Genomic DNA, 23516 nt, shown 5'->3' with positions numbered 1-23516 from the left:
GGTGCTCCGTTCCAGCACTGCCTCCCATCACCAATGGTCTCTGTATGTATACAGAGGCGCAGGGTTGACGTCACAAGCACAGCACCCTCCTACTGCCGCTGCTTACACAGGTTGCAGCCAGGACTTACTGTGGGTGCACACCGAGGTAGTTTTGTGACAGATATGTGCCATCTGTGGCCCTAAAAGAATTCTGACACGAGGAACAAGGATTGTAAACCAAACACACTTACATGCCGTTTTGTGCAGGATCTTATGCTTTAAAAATTATGTAAATTAGCCAAGGGACTTAAGGCTCCATAGCTGTTTACTGAGACAGAGCCTCATTTGCAGGCTCATATGCATAATTCTTACATTCTGGTTTTGTAAAAACAAGGACATAAGAAGCTAAATGAAGAGCAGATCCTGCCAGAAGGGACACACACCAGCATGTAAATGTGCTTGGTTTACAATGCTCGATTCTGGTGGTAGATGTCCTTTTAAGATGTATTTGACCCTAATCAATCTCAAATTGATCTCCTCACCTACGGATAGGAATGAATTATTAAATATTGGCAAAAGCCTTACATAGTTGGCAGTTGCCAGTGGTTGACTGTATGTGTGAACCCCTGCAGATAGTATGTTTATTGGTAAAAAAAAAAAATAGGACATTGTGAATTTCAACAATTCTTCTCTCTCCACCCCTCCCCCCCCCAAAAAAAATCTGCTATCAGAAAATTTGGGATACTTCTACCAATTTTTAATAGTTTGCTAGTCATCAGAAATCATCATCTAATATTCATCTAATTTGTATTAAGATCTTTGGTTATTTCCCTTTAAGAGATCTTATATTAATAATTTCAGAGATCAGGAAGGAGAAGCTACATGTGTTTCTTTTCCAGGGACGTCTCTTGTCTAGGACTATACGATTTGCTGCATTTTCTTTATATAGACGCATACCTCAGAAGTCAGTCTTGTGTCAGGCGGATTATATTACACAGTAAATATAAGGAAAGCTCTTTGCAGTATAAATTGCACCCCGCTGAAAATAGCTGTGTGTTGTGGTGTGGTTTACAAATGACTTGGAAGCTTCTCAAACAGCATTCAAAATGCAATTTACCAAATGAGTTGGGATTTTTAGGATTTCACAGACTGTTTACGTGCGAAAAATATTCAAACCTGCCTATAAAATGTGAAGTTTTTTTAGGAGTTCTACCATTTTTAAATTGCGGTAACATATGCCCGGAGCTGCATAATATATGTAAATTGTATCTCTTCTAAGGCTTATACTAGCTTCCATTTGGCATTAATGTGGCGACAAGGTTGCTGCATCACTTCTGCATCAGAATTGTTCCTTTTATTGTGAGATTTTCTCATTGCAGGACTGTGTCTATCAAGATGCTAGAAAGATCATATGTCCTAGTACAGTACTGGAAAGTGTAACAACAGGACATGAAAGGAACATTCTGCTGTCATTTTCCTTTGGAATCTGTTGTTAAAATATCATTTAACTTATAAATCTCTATAGAGATCATAATTTCTACAATTGTATGCTACGCTTTTTCTTTTTTTTTTTTCTCCATTCCTATCTGAAACGGTCTGTGGCAGAGGATACTGTACATACTGTACCTTTTATTAAATACAAGGATTATAAAAAAGGGAAAAAATGCACTTTCCACCAGATTTTGACACTTACTGTATATTTGTGGAGTTTCATTTTGCTGAGCAATGAACCTTTGCAGATGAATAGGACTGTCACATAAATCTGCTAAGCATAGCAGTACTATAAATACTGGATTATATAAATGTTTCGATCTCTATTTATTTCACCAGAAAACCCCTCCAAATACTTACCCACTTAAAATGCCATATGATCCAAGCCTTAGAGTTGCGTGTAAAGTGCAGGCTTCTCATGCTATTTGTCCACATAGGCTCCTAAATTCCAGTAATGAGACTATTTAGGGCATCTCCTAACAGCTGAGAACCTGCTTTTGTACATCTGTATGCGCATAAACAAGCTTCTTTGGGAGCATGTTGTGTACATGTTGTTGTGCCCTGTAGTATTACCTATACCAACATTTATTCTGTATGTAATAATTTTGTTTGTTATAATCAGCATTAATTCGCAGTGATCATGTATAAAAAATTTTTTTTTTTTTGCCAAATACTTTTCGGTACCATTCTATCATTCTATCAAAATTCTGGACTAAGAGATAAGTTCCAGATCACTGTGAGCTGTACGACCGCTAAGAAAGTCCATCTGTCACTTAAGACAGTCCATCCATCTTTCTTTCTCTGTCCCTCTCCACTTTCTCTGTGCCTCCCCAACTATTTAGTCAAATCGTATACTGCCGCCTGGCTGTATATGGGGGTCTGGCTGGCTGGTTACCTATACACTGGGGGCCGGCTGGCTGGCTACCTATACACTGGGGGGCATAGTCTGGCACCAATGCATTTCCCACCCTAGGTTTATACTCTAGTCAATAGGTTTTCCCACAATAAACACATGCTAACAATTCTCTTTTGATTGAGGAATAAAAGCGATATTGCTATTATTCTATTTCTCTTAAATTTTAATATGTAATTGATTGTATGTGTTTTTTTTTTTGTTTTTCTGCATAAATTTTTTTTACTTAATAAATGTATTAAAGATTTATTGGTGGGAAAAAAAGACAGGCCATCTGTACATTGAGCATTCCCAGCACTCCATTGACTCCTATAGTGTTGTTGGACAGTATTCACAGGTGGACCTGGCTGTATACTGGGGAGCCCGCTGGCTGGCTGTTTACTTGATACTGTGTCTATCAAGATGCTAGAGAGATCATATGTCCTAGTACTGGAAAGTGTAACAACAGGACATGAAAGGGACATTCTGCTGTCATTTTCCTTTGGAAAATGTGGTTAAAATATCTATATACTGAGGGGCATGGTCTGGCACCAATGCATTTCCCTCCCTAGGCTTATACTCAAGTCAATAGGTTTTCCCAGTTTCTTGTGGTAAAATTAGGTACCTCTTCTTATATTCGGATCCGCTTGTACTCAGGTTTATTTGGTAACTGTTACCTTTTCCCACAATAAACAAGCCCTAATAATCCTCTGATTATTGGTGGGGAAAAAAAGACAGGCCATCTGTGCATGGAGCATTGACTTCTATAGTGTTGTTGGATAGTATTCCGTTCACAGAAGGACCTCTGGTCCCTTGGTATCCCAATTTCTGGGACTCCCAGGAATCTCTGATTATCCATTATGCTGTAGATAGGGTATAGGATGCTTTGGTGGGACATCACTTGGAGCAGCCACACAGTGTGACCTGAATTTGCAGCATCTTATAAGCTCCCAAACAGCCAAAGCACTACAGTACATAAAGCCGTGAGGTCAGTATGATACAGTAAGTTCAGACCACACAGCAAGGTTAGACATGGCTGATACTCTGCCTATGCAAGGTGGCCAGTGGCAGCGCAATTGTTAAGGAAATTACTTGCACAAAAGGGTACCCATTGCCTTCCGAGGGTAGGCAGTATTTGGCTGTATGCAACAGTCAGGTAAGTGAAACGTACATAATAGAATATTGCAAGAATTTAACTCCAAGTTAAAATCGTCTTTATTGTTCGTTAACATAGGTCGTCTTGTGGGTGCACTGGATGCTGTACTGGACTCCAATGCCAGAGTTGCTCCATTTCGGATTCTACTTCAGGTCCCCGGATCACAGGTTTACTCAAGCATCGCTTGTGGTGAGTCAGAGGTATACTGGGCCCTAGCAATTGGTGAGTTTCATTACCTACATCCAAAGCATGCTCTGTGCCTGCATGATCGTGGATGTTTTAAGGTAACCAAAAATAACAGTGTTGTCTGCTGTGGTTTTCAGCTAATGATCTAGTGGACTAACATATAGAAAGAAAACACATCAAACCGTTTAATCAAACATTTTAAATAGGTGTGTACCAGGGTCCCAAAAATAATGATAGTACCCCATGTAATACTATAGAGCAGTGATGGTGAACCTTTCAGAGACTCAGTGCCCAAACTACAAAATAATATATTTTTCGCCAAATGGCAATATAAGAATATTACAAATGCCTGCTCTGTCACATGTTGTAATCGTACCGGTGTCCCTAGGACACCAATACAGCTTCCTCCAGGGTCCCATGAGCAAGAATAATAACAAGGGCTCACACAGGAGCTCCAATGTTAATTCACCTCTGTCCACACCTCTTTGCTACTCCTGCAGTTCCAGTCACTTTAAAATAGCGCTGAATGTGGCACGTCCTGGGCTGTCTGTTATTGCAGGATGGATGACCTTGGTGCTGTGTGATGATTTGGGTTTCCATAGAGAGGGCACCCATGCCATAGGTTCACCACCACTCCTATAGAGTATATAAACATATATAAATGATTGGCCCCCAGATGAATATTCTACAGTGTTATGTATACATGTGTGGAGGTTCACTGTTTAACATTACAGATAGTGCTTCTATATACACACTTTCCCTACTCCACACTATTCAGTGTGTTCTGAGCAGCAGTACTGTAAGTCCTGGGTAGTGGGAGACACTACTTCCTGGGAGAGGCAGCTGCTATAGTCTTATTTTTCTACTATGATCTTATTTTGGTTCTCAAATAACCACTCCCACAAACATATTTTAGTTCTAAACAAAAGTATCATCTATAAACAGCTATCTGCAATCTAAGACTGGCTTAATTCACAGATCTTGTTGCAGTTTATTTTGTCCATTCTGTTACACAAAAAAACGTGTACTCAACTACACATGTACGAACTGAGGCTTTTCATTCATGCGTGGATCATTTCCACTTTACATACAAAACAACCACATGTTTTCTGGAGGTATTGGGGGATATTAATCAGGACCTCTGCGCACCGCCAGTGGCGCAGAGGCCCTGAAATAATCGCAAATGCTAGCTTATTGCTAGCTTTTGCGATTATTTTCCACAATCCGCCACCTTCACGCCATGGGGAGTGAAGGGGCGTGAAGGGGGGGGCGCGGCCGGACGGGAGTGGGCAGGCGCGGGGCGTTACTGTCCCCACGCCTGCGCACTCGCTGCTGCCGGCGACTTTTCATACGTGAAAAGTCGCCGGTTGCGGTTTTTTCTACGCCAGGCCCTGCCTGGCATAGGATAAATGCTGCGCAGCTGGCAGCCTGATACAGAGCTGGCAGCTGGCAGAAGCCTCTTCATGTATCGGGCTGCGAATTTGCAGCGGCGGGGCTATCATACGCTGGTGCACGTGCGCCAGCGTATGATAAATATGCCCCATTGTCTCTGAGCAGCACCACTTCCTTCCTCTTCTACTGTCCAACCCTTTAATCCCTTACTCCGGCTTGACGTAGTATTACTGGCTGATTACTCTCCATTGCCGGTGAGTGATTGCTGCATATTGCAGCAAACACCCACCGGTAACACCCCGGATTGATGATAGCACTGATCACAGGTGTTAACCCGTCGTTCTATGCCGGCAAAGCTGACAGCGGCATTAAAAAGCTGGTGGCGTGTGGGAGATTGTGAATTATCTCTCCCTATGACGTCATCAGGGAGCGTCAATCTCTTGCTATGGCAGCCTCGTCTCACACAATGGGGAAGATTTATCAAGTTGTCTGAAAGTCAGAATATTTCTAGTTGCCCATGGCAACCAATCACAGCTCAGCTTTCAATTTTCTAGTGCTCATTAAAATTTAAAGGGGAGCTGGGATTGGTTGCCATGGGCAACTAGAAATATTCTGACTTTCAGACAGCTGACTTTCAGACTGCCCCAATGTGTTAAAATGTGCGATAAACCATAAAAATCATAAACTTGTATTGCCGCATCCCAAGATGTCCAATCTATCAAAATATACCGTAATAACGGTTATTGACAGGATTTAAGCTTGTGCAAGGCTTGCTACCTGGTGAGTCGACACAGAGAGGAAGTGTTAGGAGCTGATAGGTTGTGGGAGGGTTAGGAATAAAATATTTACGAGTGGGGGCAGAGCCATGAACCCGGGACTTTGCCATGACTTGTTGGCAGGGAGCTTTAAAGAAGACCTGTCACCAGAATTTTACCACCCTGACTAACAATGCCTGCTAATATAGGATTACAAGTCCTCCACATATCACCTAAAAATAGTTGCCAGTGAGGCACTGTACCTTAATTACAGACATTTTCATGATATGCAAATTAGGTCTTTTAACTGTTTTAGTGTTTTTGACTCTAGTTGACCCAGTCTGGCAGTGAACCACGCCCCACTATTGTGACTGACAGCTCTGTCTCCTCAAATTACTGCCCTGCCTCCTTGTTCTTAGGGACTGTCTGCTATTATTCAACTACAGACATATAAAGCTCTATGTACAGATGGGAAACGGTGTCAATTTTTTTACACTGTGCCTTATGTTACATTCATGACATGTGACCAGAGTGACATCATTGCAGGTCTTTCAGCCTTCTAACAATAGCAGACTGCACATGAAATCACATCAGACTCCATGTATGTAGGATGGAGAGGAGTAGAAGTAGGAGGCAGCTGTTTGCTATTGTTAAGAGACTAAAGGACCTGAGATGATGTCACCCTGGTCACATGAATAGTAAGGAGGCATGAGGAGGAGTAGATGGCAGGGGCTGGCTGAGCAGGACACACCCCCTTTGATGCCAGGTAATATAAGATAAAAGGTGATTTATGTGGAAGTAAGCAAAACTATTTTTGGTTTATTTTTTTTATAAAGTAATAAACGCCACTTTTTTACTATTTTGCAAACTATAAAAAAATTCTATAAAAAAAAATGTTTAAAAGGCCGTAGAGTACTGAAAATGGTAGCATTGAAAAAGTCATCAAAAAGTTATTTGGATGCTTCCGATGTATTTTTTGGCCCTAAAGAGCCCTCCTTTTGGACTTTTCTAAATGGGACAGTCCCATTCCTGTGCTATGGAAGCATTGGGCTGTAATGTTAATAGCAAACTGCCATGAATATATAGTTAAGTGGCATATTTGTTTGGGTCTTACAATTTGTATATAGAGGTTGGCAAGACAAGGAAGAAGGGCGGCTCAGTGAGAGTTTAGGGTCTGGGGTATACCCCTTTGGTTTTAAATGTTTTATTAAATGCTACGTTTGAGGAATATCTTTATATTTCTGTGATCAGGGAGTTACAGTAGCACAGTCATTGGCGCTGCTCTAACATCTATATAAGGAAATGAGACTATTATTATAAGAGGTGGTACCTGACTTACTGGTATAAACTTTTTTTTTTTTTTGTCCCTGCTGTTAATTTATTGACCTTTTTGTTTCCAAGTTAGCAGGTTACATACAAACCCTATGTAGTCTGATCCTTCTGAGATATTCTTTTCCATATCATCTGTCTTATTCTTAGATTTCTGTTGGCAGTACGGATATAGAACATTTCACTTTTACTTTTAACACTAACAATTGCTATTTAAAATGTAAAGTTAATTCTTGCATCTCATGAGGCAGCAAACCTTAAGGGAAATACACCATTAGACTCTTGAACATTTAAAGGACCCCTGTCATCAGGTCTCTGTCACTATTTCTGTCAGTACTACCCTGTTTCCCCGAAAATAAGACAGTGTCTTATATTAAATTTTGCTCCTAAAGAGGCACTAGGTCTTATTTTCAGGGGATGTCTTATTTTTCCATGAACAAGAATTTACATTTATCGTTGAACAAAAAAAATCAACTTCTATAACACCCTTCTGACTATCCAAACTCTGAATTTCATGCTGTATTTCTTTTGGCTCCATTTCTATTAGAATCATTGCCCCCAATCTCTCATATTTAGTAAAAATAATTTCCGTAAATGACCCTTCTTATCCTTCATATCCCCATGTCACAACTTTCTGCAACATCTAAAAGATTTCCTAATACTAGTGTATGACGTGGGGGGAGCTGTTGCAATGGCGGCCGCTAGGTCTTATTTTCAGGGGAGGCCTTATATTTCTAAGCCTGAACAAACTTGTACTAGGTCTTACTTTCGGGTGATGTCTTATTTTAGGGGAAACAGGGTATCTTTTGAATGTGACAATTGTCACATTTTCACTGTGTTTACTTTTGAAGATTTTCCTGTTTCTGAAATTCTTAGCAATCTGACTGTCCCTTTAGGAAGGAAAATGGGAGTAATACAGATCAAATACTATTTCTGTTGAAGTTTTGCTTTTGTGTGGAATATTTTTGGAAGGAATCCACATGATTTGGAGGGGATCAAACATGGTTATATTGTACATTAGGACAAGCTACACCTATGTTTATTATGTCACTTAACAAAAAATCACTGATCATAGGGAATGCAATGTACTGTATATAGCACAGTTATTGTTCTCTCTATCTATATGTGTGTTTATATATATTTACATACATACATACATACATGTTAATGTACAATTACAGCTTTGCAAGAAAAATTGCTCTAAAATTCCAACTATTAGAAAATGAATACTATCGACTGTCCATTGTTATAATCTGTTAAAACATATTAGAGCAGACATCAAAGGGGATAGGAGAGCTAGAAATAAAATAAAATTACGGTACGATGTTTTCTAGTGCCCCTATTACCTTGCTATTTCCAGTGACCACTGCAGCTAAGAAATGGCTTGTGTGCCATCGTGGCTGCATCATGGGCACATGACTGCTACATCGTCAGAGGCTGCTCAATAGTACACACACCAGGGAGACGAGCAGCACTGCTGCCACTGGATCATGGGGATTAGAAGACTTTTTTTTAGATGGTTTTCAGCGTTACAATTTATGAAAATGTCTTGCTGCAATTTAGCAACATATCTGCAAAATTTTTGAAGACATTTTCAAGATATTGAATGTTCTTTCTGCAGACAGGGATCACGATAATAAAGAATCAAGGTGCAGGGCTTGGTCCTAAAGTCTGGATATAAATTAAATGACAGAACTTCTAATTACCTGATATACTTGTTTTCATTTAGACCTTGTATAGACTATAGGAAAACAGTGTATGTTCCTTTTCTTCAGGGGCCACCATGGAAGAGATTCTCCAGCACTGGGAATGGTTGGAACAGAACCTGCTGCACACGCTTTCAGTGTTTGATAACAAAGACGATATTGCAAACTTTGTGAAGGGCAAGGTCAAGGTAAGTCCTGATCATAGATGGATATATATTTATCTTGTGTTGCTCGAATGCAACAATGAACTGTTGTTTGCTTAAACCTAGCAAGCCACTCACATTCCAGCCTAGTCCGTCTTGAGTTAATTGTTTTATCCAATTACAAAACTATGGAAGTTAATTTCAGATATGTGTAACCTGTAATATCTGTTGTAAAATTTTTGTCAGATATTTGGCATATGAATTTTGCTTGACATAAGTTTTTGGTCAGTGAGAATCTGACCTCTGAATAATCCTAAAGTTCTGATTTAGCACTGCGTACCTTTCAAAGTTTTATTAGCATAGTGGCAGTGCTGGCAATACATGTGCAGCTACCTCTATTCATTCTCCACCTGAATGCAACAGCCAGGTACATGGGTGTTAGGACCTTCTTTCTGCGATCATAATTAACCCCTTCATGACCGATTGGTGCCTGAATGTCCAGGTCAGTTCTGTTCTGCTCTTTGGAACCGCTTTACATATTACAATTTTTCCCCATGATATGAGACTTCACCTTGATAATAATTTTATTAATAACATTTATATTTTTTTTAAAGAATTAGGAGGCAAACTAAATATGTGAAAAAATAAGCTTTTTGCCATTTTTCCCGGTGAAATTGTATTAACCTTTACCAAAATATGTTATAAATATGTACAGTGTCAATCCATCATCATGTCAAGGTTGCAGATACTTCTGGAAAGTGTCTTCTGCATTCTGCCTTCAGTTGACGGGCTGGAGAGGGACTCGCTTAATAAGTTAATATCTCCTGAACCATGGCACCTAGAAACACAATCTTCCCTTTTAATGTAATATTAGGATTGTGTTTATAGATGAAAAAGAGCTGGAGATATCCACTCTAAGTTACAGTCAGGATTTGAGAACTGTATTTAAAAATCTAATTTTTTACTTTAACAGGGCCTTATTGCAGAAGAGACCAGCAGCAAGTTGGCAGAGCAGGAGGAGGATCCTGAAAAATTCCGTGAGGGATTGGTAAAATTTGAGAGCAGATTCAACTTCCCAGAGACTGAAAAACTGATCACCTTTTACTCTTGCTGCTGTTGGAAAGGCAAAGTGCCACGTCAGGGTTGGCTTTACCTGAGCGTCAATCACCTTTGTTTCTATTCCTTCTTTCTTGGAAAGGAATGTAAGTTACCAACATGATACCTGTGGACAAGTATTTTTATAAAGAACTGGTTATAGAAAGTCTCCATATCCTAACATCTGTGATGCTTATTTCATTGTTCTGCTCCGTTATAGAAGCAGAATAATGAAAATAGTGGATGCCCCTGATGTATAAAATGATGGTAGAAGCAGAGCCAAACGTTCCCATTGGCTATTTTGGGGCTATGTTGGGCTTGTGTTGGAAAGTCCTGCATGGGGAATCTGCAAACCTTACATATGTAAACTTGTTGTAAATTCTTTTCTCCCTACTCCAACAACTATGTTAGATATAGTGTACATGTATTGGGTCTGAAGTTACACTTGTACAAACAGGATTTGTCTTGTGACTGAACAATAGTGCTCATTCATGCAGGTTTCTAAGAAGTTCACAGACCTCTGTTTAATTATCTGCGAGAGGCCTCAGAATATTCCTGTCCTGAAAGTTGTAGGACCTGTTTTGTGTCTATTTCCTAGAAACCTTACATGTCTCAAATGAAAACTTGAAATCCACACTACCTACTTGACAGATCTCAACTATTGGGGTAAACGCATCATTGATGTGTTTTTTGGTACCTAATTGGTTGCTTTTTCAGCAGTGTTGTTTAAGCACCTGATTTCAGATTTTTTTTTTCTTAAAGCGAACCTGTCATCAGGATTTCACATTTTCACCTATTGACAGGTTCCCATAACCTTTTAAATTATTCCAAATCTACTTTTATAATAAACATTACTGGTTCCACTCACTTTTAAAAGTAGATAATAGTATATACCTGGGTCCCTGCCAGAAAACTAGATCTAGTCATGGGGCATGTGTTGCAAGGCTGCAGTTACTGTCCTAGCTCACAGCTGGATAGTATTATAGTGCATGATACAGACCCATCACATCCAACCTATAATTTAGGATTAAACAAATAAGGTTAATAACCATAAGTTTAGTAATCTATTATTGTATTGTAGTCACCCCCCCCATTCCCTTAATAATATTGGTTGCTTTCCTCTGCACCTGTTCCAGTTACATTTTATTTTATTTACCTTATTAGCAACAAATTAAGTTTTCCATCCACCAATACCCCAAGTCTTTTTCAGCTGCAGTTTTTACCAAGTAGTTGACTGTTTAGAACATAATTTTTTTCCTGTGGCCGAAGTGCATAACCTTAAGTTTATACAATTGGCTTTGGTATTAATTGCATATTAAAAGAAGGGGTCCAATTACTGACCCCTGTGGCACTCCACTGGTAACGTCAACCCAATCTGAGAATGTGCCATTAATGATGGCCTCTGTTTTCAATCACTAAGCCAATTGCTTACGCAAATACACAGATTACCCCTTGTCCCTGCAGTCTCATTTTATGTACCACCCTTATATGTGGCACTGTGTCAAATGCCTTGGAAAAGTCCAGATACACAACATTCACAGCTTCCCTCAGGTTCAGTCTACAACTTGCTTAGAGGTCCCACACTCTCTGTTTTTAGTTTTTTTTGTCATTTATATATTTGAATTGGGATGATTTGGGAATAATTTTGGATAATAATTATTTTTACTTCCAATTGCACTATTTCTTTCAGACTCCTTTATATATTTTTTTACAGAATTAATTTTCTCTCTATAATCCTCTAACACCTTCTGGCTACATAGCTTCTTGTTTTAAACACCTTATTGTTCTCGTTTATTACTCACCTGACAGTCCTAGTTAACCACATTGGCCCAAATTTACTAAGCGGTCTACACCAGTATTCAAACTACTGGCACATGTATTTGTGAAGTGTTTACGCCAGTATTGTGTTGCAGCTGCACTATGCCATACACCAAATTTATGTCTTAATTGTGGTGCACAAACAAACTGAGTGCACCAGAAAGAAAAATGGTGCACTCAACTCAAGGGTTCGCTGGATTCATGAAAACTGTGTTCCTGTCTTCATAGATCGGGTGCTCTCTGCACATTAGTGCAGTTTGCCTCGCTATTAATAAATGTGGGCCATATAATAATCAATGAAACTCAGGTGTCATAGTTATTTGACATTACTCTACCTCATATGATTGATCGGTCGTATGTAGGAAGCAAGTGCTTTTTATGTGTTGTTGATTCTATACTCTCTGTCTCTCATCAATATAAACGACCAACACATTGCTGCTGAGGGACGGGTCCCTGGTCCTCACCAGTCACAAATGTCTGAAACCTCTATGGATATACAAGTTGTTAATATATTATCAGTGTCTTATATAGGAAGATCCTTTAAATTAATGTTTGAATGAATGAATTGTATAAGGGGTTAGTTAGATGATGGCGCTTTTTCATTATATTACTCTTTGTCTTTTAAGTAAAACTCATCATCCCATGGGTAGAGGTTCAGAAACTTGAAAGGACGTCGAATGTTCTTATGGCAGATATCATCATGGTCTATACTTGTGGGAAAGAGCGTGAGTTCTCCATGTTCCTTGATATCAATGAGGTGTTTAGGATAATGGAGCAGCTGGCAGATGTGACAATAAGGAGGCATCTGGACAATGAAGCCTTTGAGCTAGACCAGAATTTGAAGCAACCAACACAAATCACTAAGAGGTAAGTGGTTTATTTTACACAATTTATAGTTGGTGTTTCACCTTTCCAAAAAAATGTATTGTGCTATTTGACGAGTAGAAGCTATCAGAGAATACCGTATAAATTATATTATGAATTTCTGTTATTCATGATGATTCAAGCGCTCTTCCTAAATATAGTGAGAAATTAGTGGCACTAGATGCCATCAATTTTATTATAAATGTGGGTTCAGCCTATAGAACAGTTGCCATATTGTAATATCCCATTAAGGCCCAGTTCACACCTGAGCATAATGGAAATTAAAAACAAAAGCCCTTAGGTTTACCTTTGTTTCTCTTAAATGCGTTGTTCATAAAGGATATATACCATCTAAATCAAGCATGATAAACCAGGGACACTTACTCATAGATTTAGGTACCATGACTGTAGTAGTCTTCTTATAATATTCTTACATTTGTTATCCATGGCCTTCTTCCTTCTAGACTCACCTTTAAAAATTATGATTATGAGCTAGAAAGGCTCTGAGCTTGGTTATCAGAGCCCCTCTGTGCTCTGTCTTCACAGGCTGTTACACTGTACAGGAGCATTTTGCCCCTTCCTCTGCCTGCTGTAATCACATTGCAGGAAAGGAAATTTCAGAATACAGAGGGAGTAGGAGGAAGGGTGAGATGTGTTACAGCCTGTGAAGACAGAGCATAGAGGGGCTCTGGTAACACCCCCCCAGAGCCTTTCTGGCTTATTGGCATAATTATAAAGTTGATTTTAGATGGAAGGAGGCCATGCATAAAAAAATATAAGATTAGCACAGTCACAGTGCCTGGATCACAGTCACAGGATTTATGAGTAAGTTACTGATGTGAAATACTTCTATTGTAAAGAAACTTGACAAACGTTATATATTTATATAATTGCGGTTCACAAATACTATTACCCCATATTGTGCCTCTAAATCCTGTGTAATGCTCATTGTGCATAACACATGGGTAGCGTTTATTGTAATCCCAGTTCTTCTCAATTTATCTTGACCTTGAAGAAAATCATCTTGGCTTGTATTTATTTTATCAGTCTGTCACAAGAACTTCTAGCGTATTGCACTTCCCGGCAGTCCGAATCTGTGCTCACATGAATATTTAATGGATCAATCTTTATTAGTCATTAGAAATATTCTTCAGGCTCTGCTCATGAGTACATAATAATTATGGCTAATAGACATCCTGCTGCTTATTGACTTTCCTTCCTGTTTTTTTTCCTATTCCTTTAATCTCCAATTGATGTCGCATGATACTTCTGCTACGGTTTTTCAAATGGACTAAAGTAGTATAATGAGATCTGATGCATTAATGCCTGCTGTGCGTATTATTAACACTTTTCATTCTGGAAAGCTGTTATTTAATGTATTTGAATACATTTACAGGGATCCTACATGTATACTCTCATGTCTGATCTTACATAGGGCTCTGATGTCAGAATAGTGCATGGGTTCTATGCTAATCTATGAGATTGGGGGAGATGTATCAATGTGTCCGTCATTAGACCAGTGCAGAGTAGAGGTAGACAGTCTTATGTTGCGCCAGATTATCAGTGTCCGATCCTGGATGATTAACCTGGTTCAGTATAGGACTGATGAGTTGTACTTTACACCTCCTATTAGTTGGTCTAGTTTGCTGCACAATATTTAATTTTTTTGTACACGGACTGAATTTTCTGGAGCACAGCTATCTTCTGTCTAGTAATAGTCCCGAGTCACCAGGGACATACCCCTTTTTTTAGAAAATAAATGTGGCGCACAGCATTTCTCTCCTACTGGGCATCGCAGGGTTTCAGTGGTATCTCTTCATTCTTATTTTGTAGATGAAACCACCTGTTTGTGTACCTCAGGACATGGCAAGCTTTTTAACCATGCTTTTCAAAATCCATTTTTTCCTGTCCACATAATTACACAAGTGCTTGTTTATTTGTGCTGTAGTTGGTATCTTTTGATGGAAATTAGTTTTCTGTTAGATTGTATGTAAGCGCATATACTAATAAAGATAATGGCTATCAAATACTAATAGACTGTTGGGCATACGATTGAGAGACATTGTGCTCCAAGAGAAGGTATGAGCTAAGGAGTCCATATACTATTTCATAAGGTTTATTTTTTATGACCTGACAAAATCTTTTTTTGGGGATTTGAGGCTTTATTTTTACGTTTACACCAAAGAATATCATAAATTACCCTACTTGGTAATTGTGGATCCATCTATGAACTAGACATCTTACTTATCCCACTTCAGTAAATACTGATTACTATGACAATAATTATGACAATAGTAACATAATATTGCTCACCAACCATCACAATTGTAATTGTTGTTTTGGCAATTAGCCTGTAATCTATATCCCAAGCTACAAATGCATTAACTTACATAAAGAAACCTCATGATGGAAATGCTAGTTATTTTATGCCAGTGAGACTTTGGACTCATTGGGGCTTATTTACTAAGGATCCGCGGCCGCATTTCCGTCGGGTTTTCGGGGATTGTGCCGGGGATTGTGTCGCACGTGGTGATTTTATTGAATGGAGGCTGCTGCTGGTCGATTATGGTGCTGTGAGTATATGTCAAGGTAGCATATATGTGTATGTAAATATTATGTTTGGGTCTGTGGTGGCAGCGCAAATTTAGGTATATGGGGGCCTCGATCCAAGGTTTGTATCAAGGCCCACTGGTGTCTTGTTATGCTCACTGAAGCTCATGGTCAGATATCTGCTGCCTGCTATACTGTTAGAACCTCAACTATGACCTTTTATTTTTGAAAAAAATTCCCTGCTGTAATGAAATCACATAAGAACCGTTGTAGTTATTAGTGTACACACAGAACTTCTTCTTTCTTAGAAGAGAACTCAATTTCTTTTTATGACTGTTGGTTCTGGGTCGTGTTATATTTTCTTTTGTTTGCAAAGTAGAAAGAGGAAGCTTTTCTGGGAACTTAAAGGGGTATTCCCATCTGGGCATTCGCATTTAATTTATTTGCCATATGTAAACATTTCTTTAATTGGATGTTATTAAAACATTTTCCTAAATGTTGCCATGTTGTCCCTTAGACACGATTGGATACAATCACCCTGCACTCTGGCAATGGTGGCCTGACATGCACTATTGAGCCCTGCCTGACCTCCTGGATTCAGCAATCATTATCACAGGACGGCTGTGGGACAATGCAGTAACTCCCAGACATTTCATGTATAAAAGCTTTTTGTTTCTTTGTGCAATCACTCCAGCAGGGGTGGTCGTATCCAAGGACACAGTCTTGTTTCTAAGGGACCATATAACTACATTTATGAGAAATTATCTTAACACAGCAAAAAATTTTTTAATAACATATAATTGTAGAAACGTAGATATATGGCTGATGAATTAAATTGAATGTGAATGCCGAGATGAGAATACACCTTTAACCCAGTGCCTGAGTTCTGTTCTGCTCTTAAATTACGCCATCTTGGAAACTACTTTACATATCATAACAATTTTAAATTTGTTTTTCCTCATCACATGTAAGACACATTGATAGAATAATTTTATTGATTACAGTTTTTTTTAATAGAATTAGCAGACAGTCAAATAACTAAAAATGTGAAAAATATGCTTTATCATTTTTCCCCCAATCTTTTTTTTTTTTTTAAAGCAGTAAAATGATTACCAAAATATGTTATTAATATGTACAGTGTCAATCCATCGCAATTTTCCAGTTTCAGAGCCAGAGTATGCATGTTCTTTTGCAAAGTGTCTTCTGCAGTTGCTTCTGCATTCTGCTTTCAGCTGACAGACTGGAGGAAGGGCGGGCTCACTTCATATAGTCATATCTCTGGAACTGCGACAGCTGGAAACACAATTCTGATGTTGACATAATGAGGATAATCCCTCCCAGAATTGGAGATATCCACTGTTAAGTTACATTCAGGAATTGAAATCTATATTTAAAAAAACACATTTTTTTTGTCACAACAGTAACAGAGGATATCTCTGGCTTATCCTTATATTATATTATATAATATAAGAGAGGAGATTCTCCCATTTAAATACTTCTTTGGCAGGGGAAGGCTTAATTTGACACCAGAATTGTATACCTAGGTGCTACGGCTCAGTCTTACCCTAGTCCAATTATTGTAATCATAAAAGCTAAGGGAGAAATTTGTCAATCCTTTATGCCAGAAAGAAGCAAAATAGTTTTTTTGCAATGTTTTTGACTTCATTGCCATGTATATATGGGCCACATTTAGCAGCATTTAATATGTTTATCCTTTTTATGGCCACATACAGCAATAAATCATAATTTACCACACACAATATATGCACAAAACATTTATAAAAGTTTGTTCCTCATCTAGTAGCTAATATTATAAATTTAAAGGTAAACTCACCAATGTTTTGCACAGACAAAGATTTTAAGATCTGGTTTCACCATCATCATGGGTTCCATATACAACAGAGTCATAACTGATTTCAATGTTAAGTGATTCAGAAGTTACACTAGGGTCCTGACTAAAGGGGTATTCCCACAAAGACAAAATTGTTAAATGTACTGAGGATAACAAAATAACACTGTTATTAACAAAAAAAACTGCATTTCACAGATATAAGTCCGACCTGTCTCTATCAGTCCTGGTGTACTCAATTTTAGTTGCCCCTAGACACGACCCTGTAACTTCTGACTTGGGATTGGGGGGCCGTCATCTTGGATTTCTGTGTGACGGCCTTGGAGCTGAGTTTTTCTCTCTCTGCTCCTTACACTCTAGCCCCCCCCCCCCTACAGTCTGGAGCTCACAGACACTCACTCACTTCCTGCCAGCAAATAACACATCGTGAGGAGAGAGAAGCTGCAAGCTACAGGCAGATAAGTTATACAGGGGAAAGGAGAGGCAAGCACATACAGTATCTGTGACATATCTTTGTGTGTATTCATCATCTCCTCTCTCTCATTTACCTTCTGAATATTGTACTATTATCTGACATAGAAAGAAAGTGTATATAAACCCGTACCCTGATAATCTACCACATTCTCACCCCACAGAACTAGATGGATGCTTAGAGAGTCCCTGCCCACAGGGTGCGGTCACATATTGCAGTTAAAACTGCATCGCAATTAGTTTTGAGGTGGTTTTAGGTGCAGTTTTGTCAATTTCACAGGTGAAAGACATGAACTGAATGGGTGAATTTGATTTTGAAGGAGAAAGCTGTTCCACAAATGTCATTCACCTGTTGATTTGTTGTCTTTCACTTGCTAAAATAAGTAATACCACCTAAAACCACCCCAAAACTAATTGCAATGCAGTTTTAACTGTAACGTGTGACCGCACCCTCACTCTGGAATGTGATCGGAGTTAAGCCATGGTAAAGCTTAATAAATTTTCTGTAGAAAATTCAGGGAAATCAAATTTGGGAAAATCAACTTTCCAAGAAGTCTGATTTTAAGAATTTTCCCTGTGATAAATATCCTGTGTTGACTTTTCATGGGATGTCCAGGTATATTTATATCTTATTTGTATCTTTTCTTCTTTGCCCTGAAGTTTTGACCCAAGATCTTTAATCTATATTATTAAAACATGTGCTGAGAAGTTCTTTGTTAATTTAACTTACTTGGGTTAAAAACTAGAAAATACAGTAGCATCAGATCTCAATTAAAAAAATAGAATTTTCTAGACATCACACAAGGTTTAGGTGTTAATATATCAGGTTGCATAAATGGAGAAGGGCCATGAAATCTCCTTTTTTATTCAAAAATCTAACTAGTAAATGTAAGGTTTGTATTGTTGATTCCTTCAAATAATATATGTTCACTAAAATGCATAGGAAGTGAAGAAGAATATGGTATTTCTTTTCAAAGGGATCTAGAAGCAAGAGCACAAAAGGAGTTTTTTCGAGCCATGTTTAAGCTTCCGAGAACTGAGAGGTTGTATGATGTTGTGGACTGTTCTCTATGGACACCCTTCAGCCGATGCCATACACCAGGCAGGATATACACTTCTGACAGCTATATCTGCTTTGCGAGTAAGGAAGATGGAATATGCACTGTTATCATACCACTAAAAGAGGTAAGACTTTGTTCATTTTATAATCTTTGTGTAAGCCCCACACCAGATTTATGAAATAGCCATATGATATAAAATATAGAATGCTCCTCTGTAGAGTTCTTTCCACTTGAAGTTACAGGTCTGAAGCCTTTGGCTGTGAAATGATCCACCATGGATACTTAGATCGGGAGAAGTGCCATGTCGTGTACAAAGCAAAGTTATAGAAACCTATTTTATTGTGTTTTTCATTTTCCAAAAGAAAAGTGAAAGCTGGAATCAGATCTTGGCTAAACCTAACGTGAAATATATAACCAAATTGGAAGCCATGGTAAAGCGCACACAAATACAGGCACAGATTGTAGAAAAGTTGTCTTGAAGATCACCATAGTGAAGCAGCTTCAGGCTCATATCTATAATTGCATTTATAACTCAGCATGGAGTAGATATACTTGGGTCGGCTTATACTCTAGTATATACGCCGAGGCCCCCAATTTTACCACAAAACCCTGGTAAAACTTTTTTTTTACTCAAGTATAAGCCGTGGTAAATATAATTAGCTCGTCATGGGATAGCCTTACAAGCTTTTTGTATACTTCCCACAAACTGCAATTCTCAAACAGATGGAACATCATGGAACATTGGAGGATGTATCATTAGATAGGAGACGTACACCAGTTTTTAGATGTAGCAGCTCTTTTACACATTAAATTTATCATAGTGGCTTAGTCTACTTGATGAATCTGGCATTTTGAGGTGTTTTGGTCTGCCAATAAGTACTTCCTACGCTGGGAGATGACTACAGTGATTTTGCAACATTTTGAATTGTCACATGTCGTGAATCAGACTTGTACATCTGGATTTTTGGTGATAAATGAGGAATATATCTTGGAAGAATTGAAAAGTGAGAGTTTGGAATAGTTAAAAAAAAAAAAGTGTAAATTGTTAAAAGGTGACAATTTAGTAACCTGAAAATAATGGTAAATACTCCCGATGTTCCAATCTTGCATCAAATGATTTTAGGATTAAAAGGTTACATTTTGCTAAGATTTTAATATGAGGTTGCAAATCCGTGGGAGACTTTTTGGATTATTACTTGAATTTTTAAAATGAAGAGTATTTTTATATGAAATAATGAAAAATAGTATCTGAAAAAAAAAGTTTTAAATAGTTGCATTTCATATGCTTTATTATATGATTAAAGGTAGTAAGTGTGGAGAAGATGGAGGACACCAGCCTTCTGCCCAACCCTATCATTATCAGTATCAGGCAGCAGATGGCTTTCCAGTTTATTGAGCTGAAGGCCCGAGAGAGTTTGGTTAATGGTTTACTCCAAAGGCTTCAACAAGTCAACATGAGTACACTGTGCCCAAGAAACCTGGTACTGTATACATATACGCTTTCTTCTTATTTTTTTGAAATGTTATATATCTTATTTTATATTATTCTATTCAAATGTTTTAAGAATCAATTTGTCAATGAGCTTGTTTTCTCATAACTTCTAACATTCCCATCGTGTAATACTTACTTACTGTTGTACTATTCTTTTTTTTATTCTTTTGTCTTTATTTTTAAGAGTTAAACGTGTGAAAATGCTCCAGATACATTATGTAAGAGAAAAACACAGTAGAGTGATAGTAGGAGGATAGAATCTGCGATATAGTGCCAGTAGGCTTATCTATGGTTTCTGGGCAGTCTTCCATTTCCAGTTTCATTCCTAGTTTTGCGGCTTCACCAATCTAATATTAAGAACCTATTCTATGGATAGTTTATCAACATAACGTGTGTGGTGCCTCTTGACTCTCCTCCAGTGACATATATTAGTAGAAATGTGTATTGGGCATTTGAATTCAGCTGCACGATTCTTATGTTGTGTGTACATCAATCACTTTCAGAAGACTGACTGTGACACTCTACATTCAATTTCTCTGTGTTATAGTGGAGGCCTTGATACTTTTAGGCAACTACAAGAAAGAGTAGGATGAGTCATAACGACACATGGATAACCTACATAAATGCACCTGCCGTATCATTAGTTGGCCGGGAACAAAAATATAATCTTTTTATAAATTGCATTATTTGTTTTGAAGTGATCCTTAATTACAACCAGATCCTTATATTACTTCAGAGCTAAAATGTCCTATGCACATAGCTTGCTATGATGTTTTGCTTTTGTCTTGTGAAATACTAACTACATTAAAGAGCTTAAACGTTAAGAATGTTAGATATTATTCTTGCTGACCTGGTAACCAATGGTGGATGAATGCAGCTCCGAATTATGATTCAATCTGTAAACCCTAATTGGTACAACTTGGTACCAAAAGATATCAATATATAAAGTGTAAAATAAGGAGATGGACATATCCTAACATATGTTTAATGCATTGACGTCTTCGTAGAGAACATAGTGTACTTTGCTGAATACAGCTATATATCTAAGATAGCTATATCTTTGTGATTAGGTGTTTGGTAAAGAAGGCTTTGGTAATATGAACATAATGGTTAATGAAGACACAGAAAGTAGAAGTGAAAAGGAGAAGCTGCCAACAAATGCAGAAGCTTTGATGTCCTCTTTTCATCAGACTAGTAGTGGGAATCCCGACTCTGAATTGGTAAAGTATATTTGCTTTATAGGTCTCGGTCTGCTAAAAGGTGGAACTACACACCAAGTCAGACTGTCATCGTTTAGGTCAAAATTATATTATATATATATATATATAATATATTTATATCTGTGAGCATGCATGAGGGAATAGCTCATAGATATTTTGGGCTCTGGCTGTTGTAAATTGAGGTAGGGGTTGTCTCTATTCCTCCAATATTTACGAAATCAGCATGTGTTACCTTGTTCTGTTATTTGTTTTCCTTTCTGAAAATTTCTTCCAGTTAGTTCATGTGATCTCATGGAGATTCTCTATGAATCACTATACCATTGTCTTGTCTCAGGGATTACTACCTCAGGCATGAGATGTATCACTCAGACCCTCCACTGGGTATATACTCCTATAATAGTCACTTCTGATGATTAGACACACTCGATACCCATGTGATTCAGGGCTAAGGAATCATGGGAGAAATAACAGGCGCCAAGGAGATAAATAGCAGTTACAGTGGTGAGGGGTGCAGGGATGAAAAAAGATCTCCAGTAGTACACCAGGCTGCAAAGTGTAACCACCGAGACCGCTAGATGTGTGTTAGTTGTTACAGTACATTTTTTCATAGTCTCTTTCCATTGAAGGTGACAATTCATGTAATTATTTAACTCTCCATTTTATGTACTAAAACATGAAAAAATATGTTCTAGTATGAAAACAGTCAATGTTCTGCAACTGTTTTTTGTTATCTCTTTAATTATTACTTTTATGCTGTGAGTTAGGCTATATTCAGGTACACAGCAGTGCTGGGGAGAGGACCGCTGCTCACCCCGCCCCTCTCCAGAGAGAAACATGCGGCATGTGCTGCACCGTACCACTCCCGTACAGCGCCATGCACCCATTGCTGTCTATGGGGTGGGGGGCATATACACACCATATATAAGTCCCCCATACAGCGGTGTGAATGCATCCTTAGTCCGATTATAGCTAGCATCTCATCAGACGTGGGCTTCCATTAGGCCCATACTATTAAGAAAGGCTATCAGCACCTGTAGTTGTGATGCAGGGGTGACAGTGAGGGTACTGTAGTCCTTAACTTCTCCATTGTCATGGGTGACAGTCTGCCAGATGGAAGTTAGGCTCTCCTCTCCAAATTGGTTACACAGCTCTGAGCATTGAATGTTAACCCTTTCGGCTGTCTCACTGGCTGTAGTATTCTATGAACATCAAGTCGAAAGTCAAGGTGTTAATCCTCACTGCCCAGAGTTGTGTAAAAATAAACAGGGAGATTAGATTGGATCTTATAGTTGGCTTCATAGACTCACTATATATAAGCTGAAATATGGCTCTGTTTATGAGGGAGCTTTGTATCCTGTTTCTTTACAAACTAAGCTGAATTTCTAAATGAGATTAAACATTTTCTCAAATAACAGTTACACTTTAGGCTTCATAAGTTTGGGATCCCCTTCTGAATAAAATCCTGCTAATCTCCTTCGCATCATTTTTGTCTGGTGGGAGAAGTGTATGTGTTTTCTGTGTGGGTCAGGAATGTGGCACAATGCAAATTTTTCACATTTTCCCACACAAACTGGAACAAAAGTAGCACTTTAGTCAGTATATAAATGTTAGGCTTGATGTTTCAATGTTGAGTTGAAACTTCAACAGTCTACATGACCTCCTTTTATAGCTGATATGTCAGATGTTAGAGCTCACTCTATGGTAAGAAAGCATGGCTATACTCTGTAGGAGAGTGAACACCATTAAGCCATACTGATTGGTGGAGGGGCAGGCCGTGTGATCAGTACTATCGAAGACTCTCAAATTCCCGAGCGTAGCGGACAGCAATCTGTATGGTATATGAGATTTCTAAAGATAGCTCCCATAGACATGGAATGGTGCACCAGATATCCTCTCACTCGCTAACATTACCTGCTGTCTATTGACCTGTACCTTACAAGAATCGTAATCGATTTATTAGGCATGATTTGTGACCAGATTACAGCACCCACAGATTGTGATGGCTCCAGGCCACAGCACAATGAGCACATGGTGCATCAAGCACCATGTCGGGCGGCCCTGGTATAG

The 23516-nt window shown here is 38.5% G+C and overlaps 2 protein-coding genes across 7 annotated transcripts in view; one reads left to right on the top strand and one right to left on the bottom strand.

Moving 5' to 3' along the window:
• RPL31 (ribosomal protein L31) overlaps positions 1–23516 on the bottom strand; it is a 435376-nt gene that overhangs the window by 221211 nt on the left and 190649 nt on the right. Inside the window, exon 6 of one of the 3 annotated variants that reach the window (XM_072135874.1) lies at positions 17923–17933. The exons of the other annotated variants lie outside the window; for them this stretch is intronic. The gene's annotated coding sequence lies outside the window, so the exon portion shown is untranslated. Of the gene's footprint in view, positions 1–17922; positions 17934–23516 lie in introns of those variants that run through there. 3 annotated transcript variants of the gene reach the window in all.
• TBC1D8 (TBC1 domain family member 8) overlaps positions 1–23516 on the top strand; it is a 52748-nt gene that overhangs the window by 13888 nt on the left and 15344 nt on the right. For 3 of the 4 annotated variants that reach the window (XM_072135869.1, XM_072135867.1, XM_072135868.1), the window contains 7 exons: positions 3597–3740; positions 8956–9074; positions 10003–10231; positions 12569–12809; positions 18654–18861; positions 20042–20218; positions 21300–21449. In XM_072135869.1, the coding sequence (XP_071991970.1) occupies positions 3597–3740; positions 8956–9074; positions 10003–10231; positions 12569–12809; positions 18654–18861; positions 20042–20218; positions 21300–21449 (1268 nt within the window). The remainder of the gene's footprint in view (positions 1–3596; positions 3741–8955; positions 9075–10002; positions 10232–12568; positions 12810–18653; positions 18862–20041; positions 20219–21299; positions 21450–23516) is intronic. The other variant, XM_072135870.1, reaches the window with a different exon arrangement.

The sequence above is a fragment of the Engystomops pustulosus genome, chromosome 2 (assembly GCF_040894005.1).
Source record: "Engystomops pustulosus chromosome 2, aEngPut4.maternal, whole genome shotgun sequence".
NCBI classification, from domain to species: Eukaryota; Metazoa; Chordata; class Amphibia; order Anura; family Leptodactylidae; genus Engystomops; species Engystomops pustulosus.
This window is presented reverse-complemented; position numbering and strand designations above follow the sequence as displayed.